Genomic DNA, 22144 nt, shown 5'->3' with positions numbered 1-22144 from the left:
TTACAATTGCAAAATGCCAGCAGTTAACCCGTCAATTAGACAAGCCAGTAAATAAAAATAATAAAGACAAACAAAATATTAACATGAAGAGTAAAGATGATAGCGTGGTGTTTTAATAAGAGTAAATATATTAATATGACAGATACAAGATGAATGGAAAAAAGGGTTTGCAACAAGCAGTCAAACATCAGCACAACAGCAAGTTAAAGAATGCACCTCATCCAAATGTTTTTTCAATGTATCAGTGGAAAATTCAGGAAGAGCAGATTTGTAGGCATTCAGTGATAACTCATTTGCATCAGCGAGCTCATAGACCTTGTTTATAAATGCTTGAGCACTTTCAACAGCTACAGAAGAGCCAAGGATATAATTTTGCTCATAGAATGAACACAGATTTTCCAAAAAGTTCAGCACTTTTTTCTTGTGACTGCAAGACACCATAAAGCAAGCAACCAAATGGTTAAAATCAAGCATATATTTGATAGGTGCAGTCAACAGAATCTGTAATATAAACAAGAAAAAGTTCACAGAATTTTACAAACCTATATGATGGCACGGTAATCTCAAAAACCTTCATGAAAAGGAGACTAGGTAAATGAGCATCTTGATTGGAGCTGAATAGAACTCCCAAGCGAGCAACTTTAGATCCACGTAACTGCATCATAATGCAAACATCCCAAGAACATCAGTGGTGGTGGACAAGGCAATGAATAAAAAAAGTAATAAACAACAATAACATAAGAAGGTTAATAAATAGATCTAGGATCTCAAGCATGGAGGATAACCATATAGTGGATTCCTTCATGAAGTAACTTTATCCCTTTCATTGAAGTGATGTCAACAACTAGAAGTTGAGTTACAGGCTTCAAATCATCATTAGCTGCAAAGTTGGATGCAAAAAAAGTGAGTAAAATCATGTTAAATAATAAAACATTCTCAGCATTATATAATGTTCTTGTAATAATTCTGCTTACTTTCAGGAGAATGCAAGTAGCCAATATCATGAATTGCTGATTTCCCTTCAACAAGAGATGAACTCAGGGAAGTAAACTTGGGTTTGCCCTTGCCCTCAGCGATGATCTGCTTGTAAACATCAATGATAAGTATTATAAAGAATTCATGTACAAATCATCAACAACCATAAAAAAAATTGATAAAAAAAAACTCCGGAAAATTTTACCTGAGGATTATAGCGGCTAATACTGCTTTCAGACAGAAACTTGTTCAATATATCAGTTCGAGAATCTATGTGTCCATAGTAAACTTGTTCTTGTATTCTGGGGAGCTCATCATTCATGGCATTCATGAGCGCCTCCTGAGTTGAGCATAACAAAAATTTGTTACTCAGCAGAGAAACAAGTCTTCTACAAAAGAGATAAACAGAACAGCACCAAAATGGCATCCATTGAAAGGATACAGAGACGATACAAAATTCATAATAGGCTAAAATAATGACAACTAACATCTTATCTTCATATAAGACCTTCAAGGAAAATGCATTTCATTTTCGGCACAAGATTATATCCCTGAAATTATTTTACTCTGAATTAAAATTATTAAACTGAAAAATTCCTGCTATTGCAATCTTTAAAATTATCTATACAAGTTTCAAATACTTTAAATACATAAATTAACTGTTAGGAAACAAAAAGGCAGGTGTAATTGAAAATGCTGAGCATTACCTCACTAGAATCCGAAACAAGGCCATTCATCAAGAGGCAGCACTGCAATTTGTACAACCCCAACTTAAAAACAGACATCGAGCTTTCTTGAGACAACTCCTTAAACGTTTGCTCCTTTTCCAGCTTCAGCAATATATCTTGAGGTGGAGATTTAACCTTTGGTCTACAGAAAGAAAAATGACAACAGAAGGTTGTAACTTGTAAGGCTCAAAGACAATAGAAACAAAAATCTCCTACAAAGAAGAAAGCTAGCAGGACTTCAACATAAGTTACCCCTTCATAACTTACAAAATAGTTTCTACAAATGATCCTTCCACATGGTGCATCTCTGGTAGATCATCTGCAGACTCTACTGACTCCATGCGTAATCTATTTATCTGCAGATTTCAGAATAAAATTTATTTAAAAAAACCAAACAAGATACTAGCCACCTCTATACAAAGGAGATGGAAATAACATCAATTTGAAACAACCTCTCACATCATTTCAAATAAACAGAAATTTAGAGGAAGTCTGGATATGCCACAGTGAAACAAATTTTATTATTGTCATGGAACCAATTGAATTAAAAGCTTAAGCTGAAGGTTAAGGCCCACGAATAGCTTATATTATTATTATCTCTGACACACTCCCTCACGTGAATGCCCCCTGGACTGGAAGGGTACAATACAGGCCCATCTTACCATGTCTTGAAATTTAATCAACAAATAGAGTTGTCAGGATTCGAATGCTCGACCACTTAGTCTAAGAGGCTCCAATAGCATGTCATCAAACCATTTGAACTAAAAGCTTAAGCTTATAGTTAAGGCCCAAGAATAGCTTTATTTATCAGATTTTCCTTTTTTGTGATGAAGCAGAAGCCTCCAGCATTGATGCATGAAATTTAGATGATGAGTTGTTCATAACAATGACAATAACCCTAGTTTGTCACATCACATTGTAATGAAACAAACACATTGTTTTGCTCATTAATAATTGTTTTTGCTAAATAGCGGCTAAGGATTTTAAACAGACTAAAACAGAGTCCTCCCTAAATGCAGAAATATAGCAAATCATAAGACTTCTTTTCTATTCATTGCTCTGTCCTTTCATCAGTAAAGCAAACCAGAAGTTTACTTTTCAATTTCTCAATCAAAAGCCACCACTCAAGAAGGGTGAAAAAGATTTCATGTCAAAGACTGGAGCACAACTCTTACATTGCTTAGAAAGCGAAAAGCTGTTTTAACCCCATGGTTCTCCTTAATATAAATGAAGAGACGTATGATCTGCAAAAAAAAAAAATGAGTCGAGGATTCAGCAAGCAAAGCAAACAAAAACTTAGCTTTGATAAGCAGTCAGTACTATACCGATACGAGAGCTAGTAAAAAGATTACTATGGAAATTACAACAATATAGAAAAAGAGGAATACGAGAATGGAAGGATGCACATACCAAGCTGGATATATCCTCCTGAGCTTGACTGTCATTGTCCATCAGGGTTATGTCACCACCACTCACTTCAATTTTCTTGATAAAATTGGAAGAATATAGCATCAACCCGAATCTCATTGGAAAATTGTTCTCATACAAGGATATAACCATATCAATGGACTGCAGGCTCAGAGAAATAAACAATATAAACAATTTGGCAAAACAGACAGCACTGAGGGTAATAGTTGTTGATGGCAAGCTGTAAAGAAAGAACACTTACCTCAAGACCACAGCTGGTGGCTGGATCTAGAACATAAACTGCATGGAACAGGTTCTTGCGGATGTAACGTAGTTGTCCAGGGAATACAGGCATCAAAATCTACAGAGAACATAACAACACAATATTTTTTGGACCAATGAAGCTATCATATCGTGGAAAAAAATGCAGAGAAAAAAAATACCTCTTGCATATTGTTTCGCCATCGCTTATACATCGCATCCTCCTCCAAGTTATTGAGATAATGAACATGAGTTGATCGAAAATCAACACGTAATGTATTCGACTCAGAAGGAGACATTGATGATAACAGTTTCCGAATTGCAGAGCGAGGAACCTATAAATGAGCAACACCAGATCTTTGATTTTATTTAAAAATCAATATTCCCTTTTCTCTAACTTCAAGTTACATGCATAGAATGTTATGCATCAGAAATGAGTAAATCTTAGACACCATGATATAGTTCAGAAAAAAAAATTGCAATATAGCTCTCTTGTTCATTCTTAGTATTGAAGAACATCGCCAATTACATGGATGAAAGAATGGGAATCAGCTCCAATTGTTTGAGATAGAGAAGCAAAATCATCTTAGACTAGTAAATAATGTAATTTTCTATTATGAATGGGCATTAAATTTTACAGTTCTTGCACATATGTAATAATTCATTCATTTAGGAAGTACCAATAATGTTATACAGCATTTCTCAAAAAAAAAAAAAAAAAAAAAAAAAAAAGGTAATGTTATATAGCAAGATAGATTGCATATATCATGTATAACTTCATCTTGCCATAGTTACTGATTAAGAAACAGCCACTTGTTGAGTACAACTTGTCTTGGGGAACAGGATATTATGTGTTCAAAACCAGAACAGTCACATGACAATAAGAGATCCTCTGCACCAACTGAAAGAGCAATAAGGCTGCTACATATGATATGAGATTGGGATTTGTGAAGTAGCAGTCACAAAATGTATGAAAAGTAAAAAAAAACAAAATCTTGTAGGATCCAATTACAAAACGAACTTAATGCATTGAATGCTGCTGATGAGGGCAAGAAGAAGAAAAGCAAGATACACTAATGAAAACAAGCAGATGAACATTGCCAAAACAGGAAGTTCCCTGGTATTGAAGCACAAATCAAATCACTCTAGTAAATGGCTATGGAAAAACAGAACTACAATTTTAGTAACAAACACAACTTTTTATGCAATCCTGGATACAGAGGATAAGAAGAAAACAATTGAGTCAGGTGATAACTGCGAAATGGGAAATGCCAGAGTGAGATGTCTTTTGTTATTAGAAACAGCAACCATCATGGCAAACAGCTTAAATACTGGGAACTAGTGCATGCACTTCAAACCCTCAAGCATTTAGAGGGAATTGTAACACGAAATTTTATAGGAAATCACATGTTCCTCAGGGAAAAGAAACTTATTTGGGGCAATACTTTAATTGTGGACCTAGTTTAAAATCCTCTTTCACCAAAAACATGTTTGTTTCAAATATGGGGCCAAGGACAAAAGCAATACTTTTGAGTTTGTTATCATGTATTCAAGAGTCAATTCAACATACTACTTACCTAAACTAAATTGTCTCAGATCGAGTAGGCCCTACATAGTGTAAATTTGTTTTGCAACGTAAAGCCTAATAAAGCTTCTGTAAAGAGAATTTTGAGGTGGTTTAGGTAAACAAAATTCATCTTATTTTCTTACCACTAAGTTTTAAGAATTTGAATGAAATAAATGCATTTATTTTACAAGGATATTTTCAATATATGTTGCTTTTGTGCAAATTTCCCATAATTTCAATAACAGAATCCTATAGTCCATAGCAAACTCATCCTATAGCCATTACAAGGTCAGCAGTATTATTAACCTAGCAAAAAATGCAACAATTTGAAATAAAAGAGCACTATGTGAATGATAGCCATCATCCACTTTAATCTACGTTTCGCCGTGTCAAACGATCCACACACACCCAGGAAAACAAAAAAGTAAGAAAAGAAAAACACTAGGGTGCCATTTGGTTCATGGAATGGAATAGAATATCTATTACTAAGGAATAGCATAGGTATTTTTTAGAAATAACTATCCTTACAGTTGGTTGAGATATGGACTAGCTAGTTTTGTAGCTCAAAAGACGACCTTACCCCGTGTAATTTTTTATTTATTTTAAAATTCTAATTATTGGCATCAATTATTCAAATAATTAATTTATATTATTTCAGCAAAACATGAAAACAGTAAAAACAGAAAAATGGTAAAAACGCGAAAAACGGTTAAAACATGAAAAACAGTAAAAACGCAAAAATGAGAGGAATATTTCTGATATAATTCTTGCTTGCATTACTCAATGGAAATATACCAATATAAATACATATTGAGTTTCGGTTTGGTAAGGACAGAGAGTCCTAAACCTAAATCAACAAATAAAAGGAAAACCAAACCTAAACTAACTCTACCTAGAAGAACCGAACTATACAGAGTTCTAGCTAGGTAGAAATTGTGTAATGTAGATGGAGTAGGAACAACATCCTTATCACCCCCTCAAGCTGTACTGGGCGGGACTGCTCTGTGAACTTGTCTTGAAGCAATTGGAACCTTCTGCAATCCAGTGGTTTGATAGAAACATTTGTTGTCTGATCAACGCTAGAACGAACTTTATCCCAAACAAAATGGAAATCAAATTATCACACCATAAGATAGGAGAAGTTACTGGAAAACCAACTTCGCGGAGTAACATTTGCATCCAGCTTAGCTCTGACGTAGTAGATGCGATCGAAGACTGCCCACTCGGTAGAGGAACCTGAAACTGTATGTTGCCAACGTGATAACCAAGATAGAAGGCATCTGCCTAGAAAAATAGCATACCCGCTGATGGATTTTCGATCATCTTGATCTCCTCCCCCCAAAAAACAGTGTAATTGGCCAAGCTGGCCGCCTCGATGTAGTGTGAAACCAAACATACAAGTCCCATTTAGATAACGCTTTGCGTTTGACAGCTAAACAGTGTGATTCACGTGGCGCATGCATTTTTTGAGAGACTTTATTTACAGGACGGGTGAAGGTGAGATATTGAAGAATGCCCACTATACTTCTGTACATTCCTGGATCGTCTAACAAAGCCCCATTCTCGATGCTCAATTTCTCAGTTGGGTTTGCCAGACTCGAAATAATGCAATCGTCCCAAATTCTGAATTGGAAATTGGGACTCCAAAACTGAACTAGCTTGGCAATCATACTTGGAACATTCCCAGTAACAAGTAAATCATCGACATAGATCAAACAAAACAGTCAAACCATGGTGCAAATAATATAAGGAATTGTCAGTCTTGGACCCTTTGAAGAAGTTTAGAAGTTAAACTTTTCATGCCACATGCGTGGTGATTGCTTGAGACCATTCGGGCGTGTAGGATCCTCAAACCCAAGTGGTTGTGTCATATAGACCTCCTCTTGTAACTCAATGTGTAAGAAGGCATTTGAAACGTCTAGTTGAGTAATTTTCCATCCAAAAGAGACCGCCAGTGTAAGGATGAGGCGAATAGTAGTAGGTTTGACCACAAGACTGAAAGTGTCGGAGTAGTCTATTCCTGGGATCGAGGGGTTCTTGAAGAGCTTGAACCATTGGTGAAGAGGAGTCACTATTCTGTATACCAGCAAAGAAGAGCTTGAACAGTTGGTGAAGAGGAGTCGCTATTCTGTGTACCAGCAGATATCTCAGGATCAATAGGATAGCAGATAGAGTTTGAGATTGAGTGGTCGGAGTCCGATCGATGGACAGCATGTGGTGGCTGTTTGTGGGCTGCCAGGTTGTGTGGCAGATGACGTTGCAGGCTTAGTAGCGGTATCCATGACCCAAATCAGATGTGAGATGATTAGTAGTGGTATCCATGACCCAAGGTTGACTTTGATTCGTGTTTGCCAGATAATCAGAATGCTAATAGTTTTGTCGTTGATTCGGACTAAAACTTGGTGAAAAACAAGTATGAGCATAATGTCCTTTTTCGTTACGGTTATAGCATATCATTGTGGAATAATCGGTGTTTGTTGAATTCGAAGTGCCACGTCCAGGCTGAAATTGTTCTCCATATCCACGGGATGTACCTTGGCCATTGGACTATACACCTCGGGACTGTCGTCGATGTCCTCGTCCACGATTGTAAAATCCCCCATGAGAAACATAACGAGCAAATGAGGATGTATTTAAATCTATTGTCGTATCACGAGCAAGTTGAATTTCTTCACTGATTCTCCATATCCACGGGATGTGCCTTGGCCGTTGGACCATCCACCCCGGGATTTACATCCACGTCCTCGTCCATGATTGTTAAATCCCCCACGAGAAACATAATGAGCAAATAGGGATGTATTTAAATCTATTGTCGTATCATGAGCAAGTTGAATTTCTTCATTGACAAAAACAGGCTCGATTCGAGCTTCTAGGACAAAAGGTCTATAAGTACAACCAAGGTCTACCATCATGCCGTCAACAAAGTCATCCATACCCATAGGGTTCAAATAAAATTTTAGCGAGACTGAATCATTATCTATCTGAAGGGTGAGAAGTTGATTCCTTATTTGTCTAATTTGAGGACGAATACCTGCGGCAAAGATTGTATGAAGTTTGTCTCATGCTTCTTTGCCAGTTTAGCTTACCCTGTCTATTAAAGTCGCGAATAAGCTTAGGGGTGGCTGGATGCTTAGTTAGTTCCATCCCAATTTTTCAGAACCCACTAACTGTGGGAGCATATTCTTAGAGATAGAACCATAGATGGAAGGACTTGGGAATTCTGAACTTCCCAATCATCAACATTAATGTATGTTGGAGGAGAAAAGGTCGAAATAGAGAGAATAAACGGCCACCTTTTAAGATATTGGTCAGTTGGTTTTTCCATAACAGAAAATTAGAGGGGCGAGCTTGACTGATAGATTGTGTGTTAAGTTGGAAAATTGCGATTGGAATAATCGTACCTTTCTGCGATAAAAAACTGGAATTGCATTTTGGAAACAGAAATCATGATCGCAAATCAAGAAAAAGAACTTGCAATCATAACCTGCCATGGAAACTGGAATTGAGATTTGGAAGTAGAAGTCGTGATCGCAAAAACTGCAAATGTAATCGCAAATCATGAAAGAGAACTTGCAATCATAACCTGCAATTGGAAACTGGAATTGCGATTTGGAAACAGAAGTCGTGATCGCTAAAGAGAACTACAATCGTAATTGTAATGGACAACTTGGATCGAAACTGTAACTGAATTGCGATTGGAGGAAGGGAGAAAATCTGGTTTTTAAACCTTAGGGGAAAGGAAAACTAAACCTAAACAAACTCTACCTAGTACAACCGAATTCTAACTAGGTAGAAATCGTGTAATGTACACTGAGTAGGAACAACATCCCTATCAGAAAATTGGAAAAAAAAAACTTAAAAAAGAAACAGTAAAAATGCGAAAAGGGGAAAAACGTGGAAAATAGTAAAAACACAAAAAACGGTGAAATGTTTCTACAAATTCATGGAAAATCAATCATAAAAGAAAACAACAAATGAAGGAAAACCGAATTGGGGTTTGAAAGATCAGCAAACAAAATGATTATGATTATGTATCACTAAAATGAAAACGAAATCAAATAATTAAGAAAAGTTTCCATAAAGCAAATACCTAAACTCACAGTTAGAATAATCCGGCAAATCCATAAAATCACACTTTCAAGAAAATCAAGATGTTTTTTTTTACGTTTCTACCCTTTTTCTCATTTTTCCTGTTTTTATCGTTTTTTGTGTTTTTCCCGTTTTTCACATTTTTCATATTTTTAAGTTTTTCAGGTTTTTACTGTTTTTCTTGTTTTTGCCATTTTTCGTGGTTTCCATGTGAAATGAAGTAGGGGTAATTTTGGAATCAAATAAAATATTAGTTATGGAATAGTTATTCCTACATTAAATTGAGGAATCCCTATTCCACCAATTGTGGAATACAAATTCCATAGAATAGCTATTCTATGGAAAAATAATGAACCAAATGGTGGAATAGGGATTCTCTAAGAATAGACCTAGATGCGAGAAATTCAAGCATTTCTTCCCCACCATTTGAAGGAATATGTAATATATTAATGGCTATTAGGAAATCGATGATGATTATTTTTTTTACCAACACAAAACTTATGCCAATCACCACAATATTACTTGTATATTTGTTTTCCATCCATCTAGCTCTATTTTTTCCCCTTATTGCATAAAGATGACATGTAGCACAAGTATTCGGATATACAAGTACACATTTTATGTTTGTTGATTCCTAGGCCATATTAAGGATAATTATGAGGCATATTTCATTAACATTGAGGATCATGCCAATTTTATGCACAAGTATATGGCTATATTTTATTTGCATCTATCCAGTAATGCTCATATTTAGCACAATATAAAAAAACAGAACTTGAAAGATGGAGGCAGTGCATTCTCTAATGATGGTGGAAAAGATCCTTATAACCAACCAAAGTAGACTACTGTCACTTAATTGAGTTGTGTATTATAGTTAATTATCAAAATGATATACAACATTAGGGTTAACTTCTCATTCATTCTATATCATTATATCAGCCAATTAAAGAGATAAAGCCTCATTTACCTTCAACTTTGAAAATTGATCAGCCAATAACAACTCTTGCTGAACCACGTCTACCAACCTAAACAGAATAAAAGGAAAGTAATATCAACATTAATTGCAAATTATTAGAAGTATTGTTATTAGACGAAGTACAGACGACAACTAGGAAAGGTAAAGTTAATGCCAGGAACTAAAAATAGTGGTTATAGAAGAAGGGAAAAATACATGAATTGGAGAATGGACAACATATAAATGACCCTTAGGATTACAGTATACTCGTCCTTATGAAAAAAAATGCCAAGTAATTCAATGGTCATCAAACAAGGACCGAGAATGTACTTTTAGGGGCAGAACTCCATTAACTAACATTCGTGCATATCACAAAAACCAACAGTGGTATTGTTTTGGCTTCTCATATTCAAGTTTCTAAATTTTTCTACTTCAGTTATTATAGCCCAAAAGCATCATTTCTCTAGGAACTACAGATTTAGAAGATGAAACTCTAAGGTGACACAGAACTAATCTGACAATAGAAATCCAATTAATATGGTAAACAACGATATGGCTAATCAACTCAAATCGCTTGAGCTCAAGCCGATTGCAAGAAAAACAGTAGTGAGCAGAATCACTTAGAAGTAGCTTCTACATCCTAACTTTCTCCCTCCATTCAATTAAGAAAAGCAGCCAGATACATGCATCCCTCACATAATTGATAGTATATGCAAAGCATTAGCCTTCACACTAAAATCTTATGGCTGACATTCATTGCCATAAAACGTGCTGTTAAGTGTTAACTATGAGACTATGCTAAAATTAGAGAGACACCACAATAGTTTGTAAGTTGCTGCAGAAATAGTGTACGATTTTTAGTTTGACAACTTTGAGAACTTCAGATTTTAATGCAACAAAAACGGTCACAATTACAATGAGTAAGAATTTCACAAAGAAAAGGGGAAGTTATAATGGGATAAGAAGAATTACAAAGAGAGGTCAATATCGTCAATATTGATTAAAGCACCATTTAAAGCCATCAAGGACTTCCCAGGAGGAATCATTCTCTGGTTTGCTGTTATCTCATCTTTAACAGAGTCGTCGAGCTGCAAAATATCAAGATAAACACAGTTTCATCAGAACAATCAACTGAAATTTTGGAGAATGTTAATACTCAACAGTTATTTATTGAAACCGATTGCGTAAAACATGATAGTATACCTTCATGCGAGACAAAGAAGAAACTACACTAGGAAAATTCTGGTTGATATCCTGCATTGACTGCAGAGGATCAGAAGCACGAACTATTCTTTGGGCTGTTTGATGTCCTAAATCTGTTGGAAAGGACATTAGGAAAAATGCAGATTGCTTAAACAACAAAGAAAATGCGTTAAATTGCAAATACCCTTTAGCTCCCAAACATCAAGTGTATCAGATATTGTTGATGAAAGCAGATAGTCTCGGAACGCCATTATCTCAGATGTAAGCTCAGGCTTACGTTCCTGCATAGGACATGAAAGAAATAAAGATATCTGCAGTAAATAAGCCAATTTCTATGACATGGAAAACAAGCTGAACACAATAAATACTTGCTAATCATTCAATATGAAAAATTAATCATTTTGACTTCTTGCTTTCACAACTGACCTTCAGGTACAAAAGTATGAATTTTGAATTAAAAATATGACAAGAAGGTTAATAGGTAAAGAAGAACTTTCTTGGGGAAAATAAACTTCTCTTGCAAGGGAAAAAAAATACCGGCTACAAGGATAAGGACAAGATGAACATGGTTACCTAGAGCACTAGGGCTCAGAGCAAAAACCAAAGGCAGAATCAAAAGCATCATCTAGCTAACTATCTATTCAAGTAATTTTTTTCTAAGAATTCACGAAGAAAATAATCATCTCATACTTATTGACTTCATATGAACTAATTTATTATTCTAAAATTCTTCACAGCTTCATCACCCAAAATCACAAGTTTTTTCCCTTTTATTGGGATAACCATTTCAATGAATCTTGCAAATAACTCAAAAGAGGACAGAGTCAAAAAGAAAGGAATAGACATTCTGGAATGCTGTCAATGACATGAAAGATGAAACAGATAGTACAACCAAGTAAAAGGTAAACAAAAATAAATGCAAACAACTTTTAAGACTAACAAACCAGTATTCTGGAGAAAATGAACCCTCTAACTTCTTGGCTAAGATCTTCAGTTCGTGGATCTTCCAAAGTGACACCTGCAACTCAAAACTCAAGATTTTAATTTAAGAAAAATATCTTTTAGTGACAAGATACTAAAACATGGAATACATGTGGGACTTTCTTTTTCTAACATCAAAAGCCCATGAAGATTTCAGTAATACATTAGAAACAATAATGGATATTTGCTAAAATATTCCATAAAAGTAAACCGTCTATCATCACCAACTTTCAGAATAAAATATTTACATTTATGAACTATAACAGAAATAACCAAAGTCATCCAGATTACACCAATAAGCTTGGAAAATGCTTAAGTATTCAATCAGGTTAACAGATGTGGCACTTGAATCTATACAAACACAGGAACAAAGATGCTTTTGAAAGATAAGAAAAATGGAGTATGGGCAGATGATCTCTGTCATTGTCGGAATAAGCAAGGTGCTGACTCATGGATGAGTGCTAGATGCAGGTATCCTACTCTTAAGACAATATGCCATACAAGATGGACAAGAATGTAAAATTTACTCTGGAATGAGAATTTACTGTTTATATGACCACTTAATGAAAGATTTCGACAAAGGAGATCAACTGCAACCATCTATGTAAGAATAAGCAAGTTAAGCTGAAGAAACAATTCAGTACAGAATATTTTGAGAAAAAAGAGTTATTTGTCAAGTGATAGCGTTAAAATTTATCTCGATAGGAAGCTCTCTTGCACATTGCCACTCCCCATGATAGTTTTCTTAAAACTGAAAACTTGATTCTTCTACCATTATGTTGGTATCATATAAATTAATGAAAACAAAACTGTAGGTCATTTTTTACCTATCTCGACATATACAGAGGTTCATATACATTAATAAAAATAGGAAACTGTAGATCGTTTTTTACCTATCTTGACATATACAGAGGTTCTAGGACTGTTTATTACAAAAACAACAACAACAAAGCCTTAGTCCCGAAATGATTCGGGGTCGGCTAACATGAACCATCATATAAAACCGTGAAATCAATGACACAGATTCTCTCCCTCCACTCTTTCCTATCCACTACCATATTTTCCGCAATCCCCAATAAACTCATATCACTCTCGATCACCCTCCTCCAAGTTTGCTTAGATCTTCCCCTACCCCTCACCACTACATCCCTTTGCCACTCTTCAGTCCTCCTAACCGGCGCATCAAGCGCTCTTCGTCTTACATGGCCAAACCACCTTAGTCGGTTTTCCCTCATTTTATTCTCAATTGATGTAACCCCTACTTTTGTCCTAATTATTTCATTACTCACCCGATCCTTTCTCGTATGACCACACATCCATCTCAACATACGCATCTCCGCCACCGACATCTGATGGGTGTGACAGTGTTTCACTGCCCAACACTCCGTACCATATAATAGTGCTGATTTGATTGCCGTGCGGTAGAATTTTTCCCTTCAATCTATTTGGCATGCCGGGGTCACAAAGGAAACCCGTAGCACTCTTCCACTTCGCCCAACCAGATTTAATCCTATGAGCAACATCTCCATCTACTTCTCCATCCGTTTGGATAATAGATCCTAAATACCGAAAGCAATACGATGCTTGAACAACTCTCCCATCTAGTGTGATTGTCTCCCTACTCCTATCGCCGCTAAACTTACACTCCAAATATTCTGTCTTACTTCGGCTCAACTTAAAGCCTCTAGATTCTAAAGTTTGTCTCCATAGTTCCAACTTCCTCTCCACGCCTTCTTTCGTCTCATCGACCAACACAATATCATCTGCAAACAACATGCACCATGGTATACCATCTTGAAGTGAACTCGTTAGTTCATCCATAACGATGGCAAAAAGAAAAGGGCTTAGTGCAGAACCTTGATGCACTCCAATCGTAATAGGGAACTCTTCAGTCTTCTCAACGCTGGTGCGTACACTCGTGCATGCTCCCTCATACATGTCCTTTATGATGTCAACATATTTCCGCGAAATGTCTTTCCTTATTAGGGCCCACCAAAGTACTTCCCTTGGTACCTTATCATATGCCTTCTCCAAGTCAATGAAAACCATATGCAAGTCTTTCTTCTTATTTCGATAGTGCTCCATTAATTGTCTCATTAGGTGGATGGCTTCCATAGTTGATCTTCCCGGCATAAAGCCAAACTGGTTTTCCGAGATCTTCACCGTCCTCCTTAGCCTTTGTTCGATCACTCGCTCCCACAGTTTCATAGTGTGACTCATTAATTTGATTCCTCGATAGTTGGCACAATCTTGGACATCGCCTTTGTTCTTATACAACGGGATTAGATTTCTTTTCCTCCATTCGGATGGCATCTTATTGCTCTAACCCATGAAACACACTCTCCTTTGTTGCTCATCTGTCTAATGTAAAAAATTCTCTCCCTAACTATAGTTGATCTTCTATCCAGCAGACATGCAATTATGGACCATTACATAGTCCAGAAGCAATGGGTAATATGAAAAATTCTGTCGAAGGGGAACTTTAAAAGTTTTCAGTGATTATCATGAAAAATACCCAAAGCATAATTTTAAGGAACTTCAAGGAGAAGACCCTATATGCCAAATTACCAACTAATATGTTTTAGGATGCTTCAAGACTTTTTCACTGCCTTGGTGATAAGAATAGAATTTACAGTGTTAAAAAAATATATTTGTATTGCTTTTAGTATTTCTTTTTTATTGGATATTACATATTTTAGCGTAATTTGCAGTTAAAAGTTAATTGGAGATAAATTTGAGCTCTAATGCAAAAAGAAAAAGGAAATTGAGATTTAGGAATATGCTGATCTTGAACTCTAACATCTTGGGATTAAGTTTGACATGAGCTCATCTTATCGGTTCTACTTAGCATCAAGGTTTTTGACTATGTCATGACCCAAAATTGGACTGTGTTGGACAATTTTAGTCAAACCTCACTTTTTTTTTCTTTAGTGAAAAACATAAAATTTTCTTTAATGTATATGATTTAATAAATTAATATTTTGAACATTTTAAATATCTAAACTAATTAACTTAAGAAATTATAGTTTTTATCATTGATATACAAATGTAACGGCAATAATGTTTTCTAAGGTAGTATTGAGTTAAAAGTATAAGGGCGGCCCGGTCGCACTACGCGTCCCCGCTGAGCGAGGGTCCGGGGAGGGGTCCCACCACAAGGGTGTACTGGGGGCAAGCCTTCCCCTACCAATTTATTTGGCAAGAGGCCGCTCCTAAGACTCGAACCCGTGACCTCTTGGTCACACGACAACAACGTATATAAAATCAAAATTAAGCTTAATTATTTCATAAATTAATATAATTAAACACCAAAATTAAGACATAAATTTGTGAAATTTCATGTTAACATGGTTTGTTTAGCTGTAGAAAACAGCCATGTTGTATCGCATTTCCCAATTATACAATGGCCAATACAATATGTGCAGTAAATTTTCCAGGTCATGACTTGCACATAAAATGAACCCTCTATCTTGTATCCACTCTCCTCTCTAAGTTTTTTCACATACAAAGAGATAGTAACAATAATAGAGGAAAAAGACTTCCAGAATGCAGTGCTATCATATCAATAAAGGAAAGTAGATAGTTATTTTTTATGAAATGACTTCAAGGTGAACATCCCCAACTAAAAAGCAGAAAAGAGACAAAATAAATCAAGGTTCGATAATGAATAACAAAACTTCTCTTATAGAATCTAATCAGGACAAAAATTAGGGGAAAGCAAAAGTCAGAATTCTAACCTTTCTTAATTGCACTGTCATCCATAGCTTTATATTCCATATTCTTCAATGCAAGTTCAACACCATAACCACCCAAGTTTAAGGAGTCCTTGGCACCAACAGCACCACAATGACCAACTTTTGCCTCACAACCAGAGGGTAAAACAGGTCTAACCACATATTTTACTCTTCCCTAGAAATAATTATCCAAATTATCAATCCAATGCTATGTCACGAGATAAATGTTGTAAAATGTAGATATTCCAAAATTGCAAAAATGTAATTACATTCTAAAACTATTCTAGTATCCATTGAGAAATACTGGAAGTATTATGTGTTTCAAAGCATAAAAACTGTGACATTATCCGCTATTGATAAGGAAAAAAGATGTAACAGCATTATTACCTAAAAAGAGAAAATAAAACATAGAAATCAGAAACTACTTCAGCTGCTTGATAAGTCAAATTAGTAGGATTGTTGAAGTGCATGGTAAAGGAAACAAATTGCAAATTCAATAAGCAGATTTTTGGTAACACATATTTTATTGTTCTCTGACACTGTAACTATGTGTCCAAATTCTAATTTACCAGAAAATCCATCAAATCATTTGCAAATAAAAATAAATACTAAAACAACCTAATATCATTTTCAGAAGTCTCATTTTAAGAAAAATTACACACTTTTTCAGTAAACGGAGGAAGATACCAAAGATTCATTTGATATAGCTTCCACCAAATCAATTTCTGGTAATCATGCACAATGAATGTCTCCAAAAATGCCACTGTTAATGACAAAAATCCAAAATTGCCAAGTCAAACTGACTCTCTTATGGGCCTTTCACAATAAAGAACAAGAATCAGTTAGATTGAAAGGCTAGATCCACTCTTTGATCAAAATCTCAAATATTTATATATTTCTTATACAAAACTTTCCCATATACTCTCTCGGTTCTTTCTTATATATCACTTAATGTTATCCGTCAGAAACAATGAAGTATTAATTAGCCTATTAAAATGACCAATTTACCATTAACACTTCTCTTGTAAATTCTACTTTCCATACCAAAATTCTCTTTCTGCTTAACTATTATGGCTTCAGTATAGGATTGTTTAAAATAATACTAAACCTCTCTCTAAGAGTAAATAAAGGATATTTGAGAAAAAAGTTGCTAAAAGTACATAGATAATATAAACGTCATATAAAAATGACAAATGGATAATCCTTAAAAGTCATACAATAAAAAATGAAGCAACTATTTGGTAAAATTAAAAGGATCTTCACAATCATGGTGAAGTTGCATGCTATGTCATTCTAATAACAGAAGTAGCAAATTAACAGCATCAGTTCAGTCAAATCCATTCTCAACGAAAACAAATGAGATAATTGAAAGGATAGTAAAGGAAACAATATAACCCGTAGTACCTCTTTCGCAGCTTCAACAAGTGTAACATGAAATTTCTTAAAACAATCAGTTCCAAGAGCTCCATACAGAATAGCAACTGTGCTTTTTGTATGAGAATCAAAATGCACATGATCAAAATCAAATAGTTCAGGTTGCTGAAATGAGTCTTCTGCACTGGAACCGAGAAATAATCAAATAAAACCTCACTGTAGTAAGGATTAACAAATTAAAATATGATACTAAAAGCTCGCAAAAGATGGAGAGAGTAATACTAACAGTTTAGCAGGGCTGTCAAGCCACGATTGCAATTCTAGAACATCAAAAAACAATGCACCACCAGTGTCCACCCAACAACATTTCCCACCAGGGGCATTGGGATTGAGCCCAATGAGCAAAGGCTCTGACTTTCTTGTTACATTTTTCTCACTTGTTTTTGCAATTCCTTCACTAGCATTGCTTGAAATACTATCATCAGAAAGTGGAAAAGAAGACAGAGATTCCTCTGCTAATTGTCGATAAAGCACCAATCTTGGGGATGCCGATCTAAGAATAAGAGAGAACTCAAAAAGTGAAGCCAGTTGGTCACTTAAGAGTGAATATCCATGTTTTAAGATTCTTTTGAGGCAACCTTTAGCTGTATGAGAATCAGTTTCATCCTTCTCAGCTTGAAGCCAGACGTCAATGAACTTCCAATAATGGTCTCCCCATTCTTTTGATAGTAATTCACTATACCATGAAATGAAAGACAATAACAATAATAATTATTGAATGTAAAAAGAACAATTAGAAGCTTAAGGAAAAACGTTGATGGATAAATCCATTCTTATGGTTAATTACATACTTAAATAGAGAAGTTTCTTGTTTAGAGACTTAACATAAAAAAGACTATTGGCATCGATTTCATATACAATAAACAAAATAGCATCAATGCATAGGGAAAAAATATCTATAAGCTTAAGATTTTATATTTAAAAGAAAACTGAAAGTTAAAATGAAAATAAAAAATAAAAAACTGTATTTGCTAACAGCAGTTGAAAATTGATTTGTGCTCAGCTGGAAAAGTAAACTCCAAGTGAAAGAAAATGTAAATAGAAAAAGGATATCTCCAATTAACTTGAACAACTTTAACATTTCCAAAGAATGAGCAAAACTTTCTCATGCAAGAATAGTTGTCATGTTATGATGAACGACAAAGAATGAATTAAATAGTGAATACGCTAATTTTTTCACTTATCAACATAAAAAGTGTGAATCATGCATACTAATGATAGAGGTAACAATCTACACAGCCACACCCAATTACTTTAAGATCCCTAAATTGTTCATTTGGGTCGAATTGGTCAATGAGAAGAGTCGCATAAACTAACTAAAGAAACAAAGTTCTACAATAAGTTGAGGATACAAAGGAGAGCAAGATTAATATAATACAAAGCTTGACTATAAAAGTAATGCAAATGTACGTTTAGTTGCCAAGTTAAACTACCTAAATCAATTATAGGAGAAATACAATGACACGCAGAGGGCATATTCAAATATCATATCTTTAAAATTAGAATTACATACATTACATAATGCAGAGGTTACAGATAAAGAATCTCTAAAGCTTCCTTGCCCCGTCAGGCATAATAGCTGAAGAAAATACAAGTAGGATGCTTCTATAAATTACACACAATTACAGACTGAGGCACTCTCATTGGCAACCGTCACAATACATTTTTTGCATCCTGTGAACTATAGAATCTTAAAAATACAAATTCGATTTGAAGCTAAAAATTATCAGTTTCTTCTAACTAAGCTGCTTCAAGTGTTAGGAACTTGGAGGCCTATTATTATATAATCTATTCCTATTCCATTCTTTCATCATTTCAAGAAAAATCACCCTGAAAATACAGCAATGTGGAAGTGGCAAACAACCAATCTAATTCATCAAATCACCAAGAGACACTAACAATAAGACAGAGGGGAAAACAATGAAAACAAGTAAATAAGAAAAAAAGAAAGAATTGGAGAATACCCGGCTTCTAATAAAATTGGAGTGCCCTCCCATTTAGCTTGAAGCGCAACCTGAACATTTTTAGGTCTTCGATTCTGAGCAGAAACAGAAAGAATACCAGAAAAGCCTACACAAAGCACAATGATGAAAACACAAAAAGGGGATCTAAAACGAGGCTCCATTAAATAAGTCGAAGCGGGTCGGGGCTTTTAAGGATCGAGCATTGACATAAACGAGAAAAACAAGAGATAAATAAGAAAGCCAAAGGGAGACAGACACAGTGTTCTTAGTGCTAGCAGGGAAATAGGAAAGGGGGATCACTGAAGAAGGAGACGACTTCGAAGGGAAACTGACTTGCAAGTTGCAACGGCTCTTTTGGTCTTTCTATGTAAAGATTCGGATAGTTTCGTAATTTTATTATAGCCACGTCATTGGGTAACGTGGACGCTTGTTAGTGGAGAGGAAAGGGGTTTTTTTTTATTGCAGAAGAGAGGAATTCTTTTTGAGGAAAATTACAAAACTGGTCAAATGGAAGTCTCATTTGCATATTTAGACCATTTACCTAACTCATTGTATATCTGGACTATATTTTAGTGACTTTCAAAATACCTTTTGTATATATATAACACTTAAAAAAATTTATTCTTTCTTCTTTATCCCTTCCGTCTGACTTCGCAAATTACGAAGTATGCGAAGATAAAATTGCTTAAGAACATGAAATTTACTTCGCGTATTTCGCAATTTATGAAATATGCGAAGATAATATTGCTTCAGAACATGAAATTTAATTCGCATATTTTGCAATATACGAAGTCTGCGAAGGCAATACTAATTTGCAGAATGACTTTTACTTCGCAGATTTCGCAATATGGGAAGTAACTCGTGTTCTTAAGCAGTATTATCTTCGCAGGCTTCGCAAATTGCAAAATATGCGAAGTGGTATATAACAAAAAAAAACATGACAACAAGAGTGCAACAATAATTTTAACATTAAAATCATAACATTATCAAAATTTACAACAAGATTGCAACAATAGTTCTAACATTAAAAATCATAACATTATCAAAATTTACAACAAGATTGCAACAATAGTGAAACCTTAAACCCTAGGCTTTACAGAATCAATGACCTTTTGGAATGAATGATAATGATGATTTATATTTTCTTCCCCTCCATCCCAGAACATCATCCCCTACATCCTAGAACTCCATCTCCCCTAAATCCCAGAACACCATCCCCTACATCCCAGTACACCACCTACTATGATTGTTGCTCTTGTATTCAAGCTAAAAGGGATACTTGAATTTGATGTTTTTTATTCAACCACATTCACAGAAAATAAGCCGTGTTAGTGAATTTAACAAAAAAAAATAGTGAATTTGATGTTCTTTTTTACTTAATTTCAGCATAAGTAAGCTAAGTTAAGTTAAGTTCAGTTCAGTTCAGTTCAACAGCATTCAGTTCAATTCAGTTCAGTTAATTTCATTAATTATCATTATTTATTATACTTATAATTATTTATATATAATTTATTATTATTTATATAATTTAGTATTTAGTATTATTTATATATAATATATCATTTATCATTATATTATTTATATATATATATATATATATATATATATATATATATATATATATATAATTTATCATTATTTATTGTAATTATAATTATTTATATATAAAATATATCATTATACAGTAAAACCTCTATATAGGAATACACTTGGGACCGGACTATTTGTATAGCAATTTGGAGGTCATTACTAAATAGAGTTTGGTCACAGAGGTTATTACCAAGTTGGGACCGAGTTTTTTTTATAACAAAATAAAGGTTATTCCTATATAGAGGCTTTATTGTATATATAATTTATTATAATTATAATTATTTGGTGCAGTTCAGTTAAGTTAAGTTAAATTCAGTTAAGTTAATTTCAGTTCAGTTCAGTTTAGTAGCATTCAGTTCAGTTCAGTTCAGTTAATTTAATTTCAGTTAATTTAATTTAATTTCGGCCAAAAAGAACAGGGCCTTACATTATTTTCGTTTTTTACCATTGAAATCGACGATAACCATATGATAAACGCAGAAAAACAAGCAGAACAGCGTAGAATAACCATGTCTTTGATTGGCACAAGAAGAAAGAAACCAAAAGACGAAAAGAAACAGAAAGATGAAGAACCATAGCTTAATTTTCTAGAGATGAAGAATCAAGAGATAAATAGAGGTATAAGAGAAAGACCGGTGATAAAGAAATTGGTGCAGATTTCGCAATATAAAGGAAGAGAGGAAGATGAAAGATCTGGAAAAGTGGAAACCGAAGATATGAAGAGGAAGGGGAAGGGGAAGATGAAAGGTCTTGGGTATTTTGGGAAAGTCGCAATAATATAGTTTATTTATATATTAGGTTGGGTAAGTGATCTAAATATGTAAATGGGTCTCCCATTTGACCAAATTTTATAATTTTCCCTTCTTTTTCGGTTGTTTTGTTGGTGTGCCCTAGTTCGTTGGCATCGGTCCTGTAATATGTATTAGACATTTTGTATATTGTTTGAATACATTGTATATGTGTTATATGAATAAAGGCAATAATTCATAATGTTTATATCTTGTGCTATGAAACATGTATGGAGTATTCGTTGATTGATAATCATGAAACGTCTGAGACCTGTTCTATTCGTGGGAACGAATATAACTAAAGGTCTATGCATCTAGTATCTGTGTAGTTGTGTAGGAAACACTACTACAACACTTGTATAGTCAGATATGGATACAGGTACGCAGTGATGTAGCTCAATGTGGGACAAGACCGATCCACTCTAAAAAGATTCATGGTGAACATGTCATTGATCTTTCTAAGTGTAG

General features: G+C 34.7%; 1 protein-coding gene across 2 annotated transcripts in view; it reads right to left on the bottom strand.

Moving 5' to 3' along the window:
* Window positions 1-19622, bottom strand: part of LOC136225472 (UDP-glucose:glycoprotein glucosyltransferase) — a 30247-nt gene extending 10625 nt beyond the window's left edge. For both annotated transcript variants that reach the window (XM_066013494.1, XM_066013495.1), the window contains exons 1-20: window positions 19299-19622; window positions 17561-18010; window positions 17305-17458; window positions 15904-16075; window positions 12130-12203; window positions 11370-11466; window positions 11186-11298; window positions 10955-11070; window positions 9995-10052; window positions 3554-3706; window positions 3373-3471; window positions 3114-3272; window positions 2879-2947; window positions 1971-2059; window positions 1683-1845; window positions 1181-1315; window positions 975-1080; window positions 786-880; window positions 543-655; window positions 217-427 (exon numbers count right to left, since the gene is read on the bottom strand). In XM_066013494.1, the coding sequence (XP_065869566.1) occupies window positions 217-427; window positions 543-655; window positions 786-880; window positions 975-1080; window positions 1181-1315; window positions 1683-1845; window positions 1971-2059; window positions 2879-2947; window positions 3114-3272; window positions 3373-3471; window positions 3554-3706; window positions 9995-10052; window positions 10955-11070; window positions 11186-11298; window positions 11370-11466; window positions 12130-12203; window positions 15904-16075; window positions 17305-17458; window positions 17561-18010; window positions 19299-19459 (2787 nt within the window). In that variant the 5' untranslated portion in view covers window positions 19460-19622. The remainder of the gene's footprint in view (window positions 1-216; window positions 428-542; window positions 656-785; window positions 881-974; window positions 1081-1180; window positions 1316-1682; window positions 1846-1970; window positions 2060-2878; window positions 2948-3113; window positions 3273-3372; window positions 3472-3553; window positions 3707-9994; window positions 10053-10954; window positions 11071-11185; window positions 11299-11369; window positions 11467-12129; window positions 12204-15903; window positions 16076-17304; window positions 17459-17560; window positions 18011-19298) is intronic.
* Window positions 19623-22144: the final 2522 nt, after the last annotated feature.

The sequence above is a fragment of the Euphorbia lathyris genome, chromosome 4, assembly GCF_963576675.1.
Source record: "Euphorbia lathyris chromosome 4, ddEupLath1.1, whole genome shotgun sequence".
NCBI lineage: Eukaryota > Viridiplantae > Streptophyta > Magnoliopsida > Malpighiales > Euphorbiaceae > Euphorbia > Euphorbia lathyris.
This window is presented reverse-complemented; position numbering and strand designations above follow the sequence as displayed.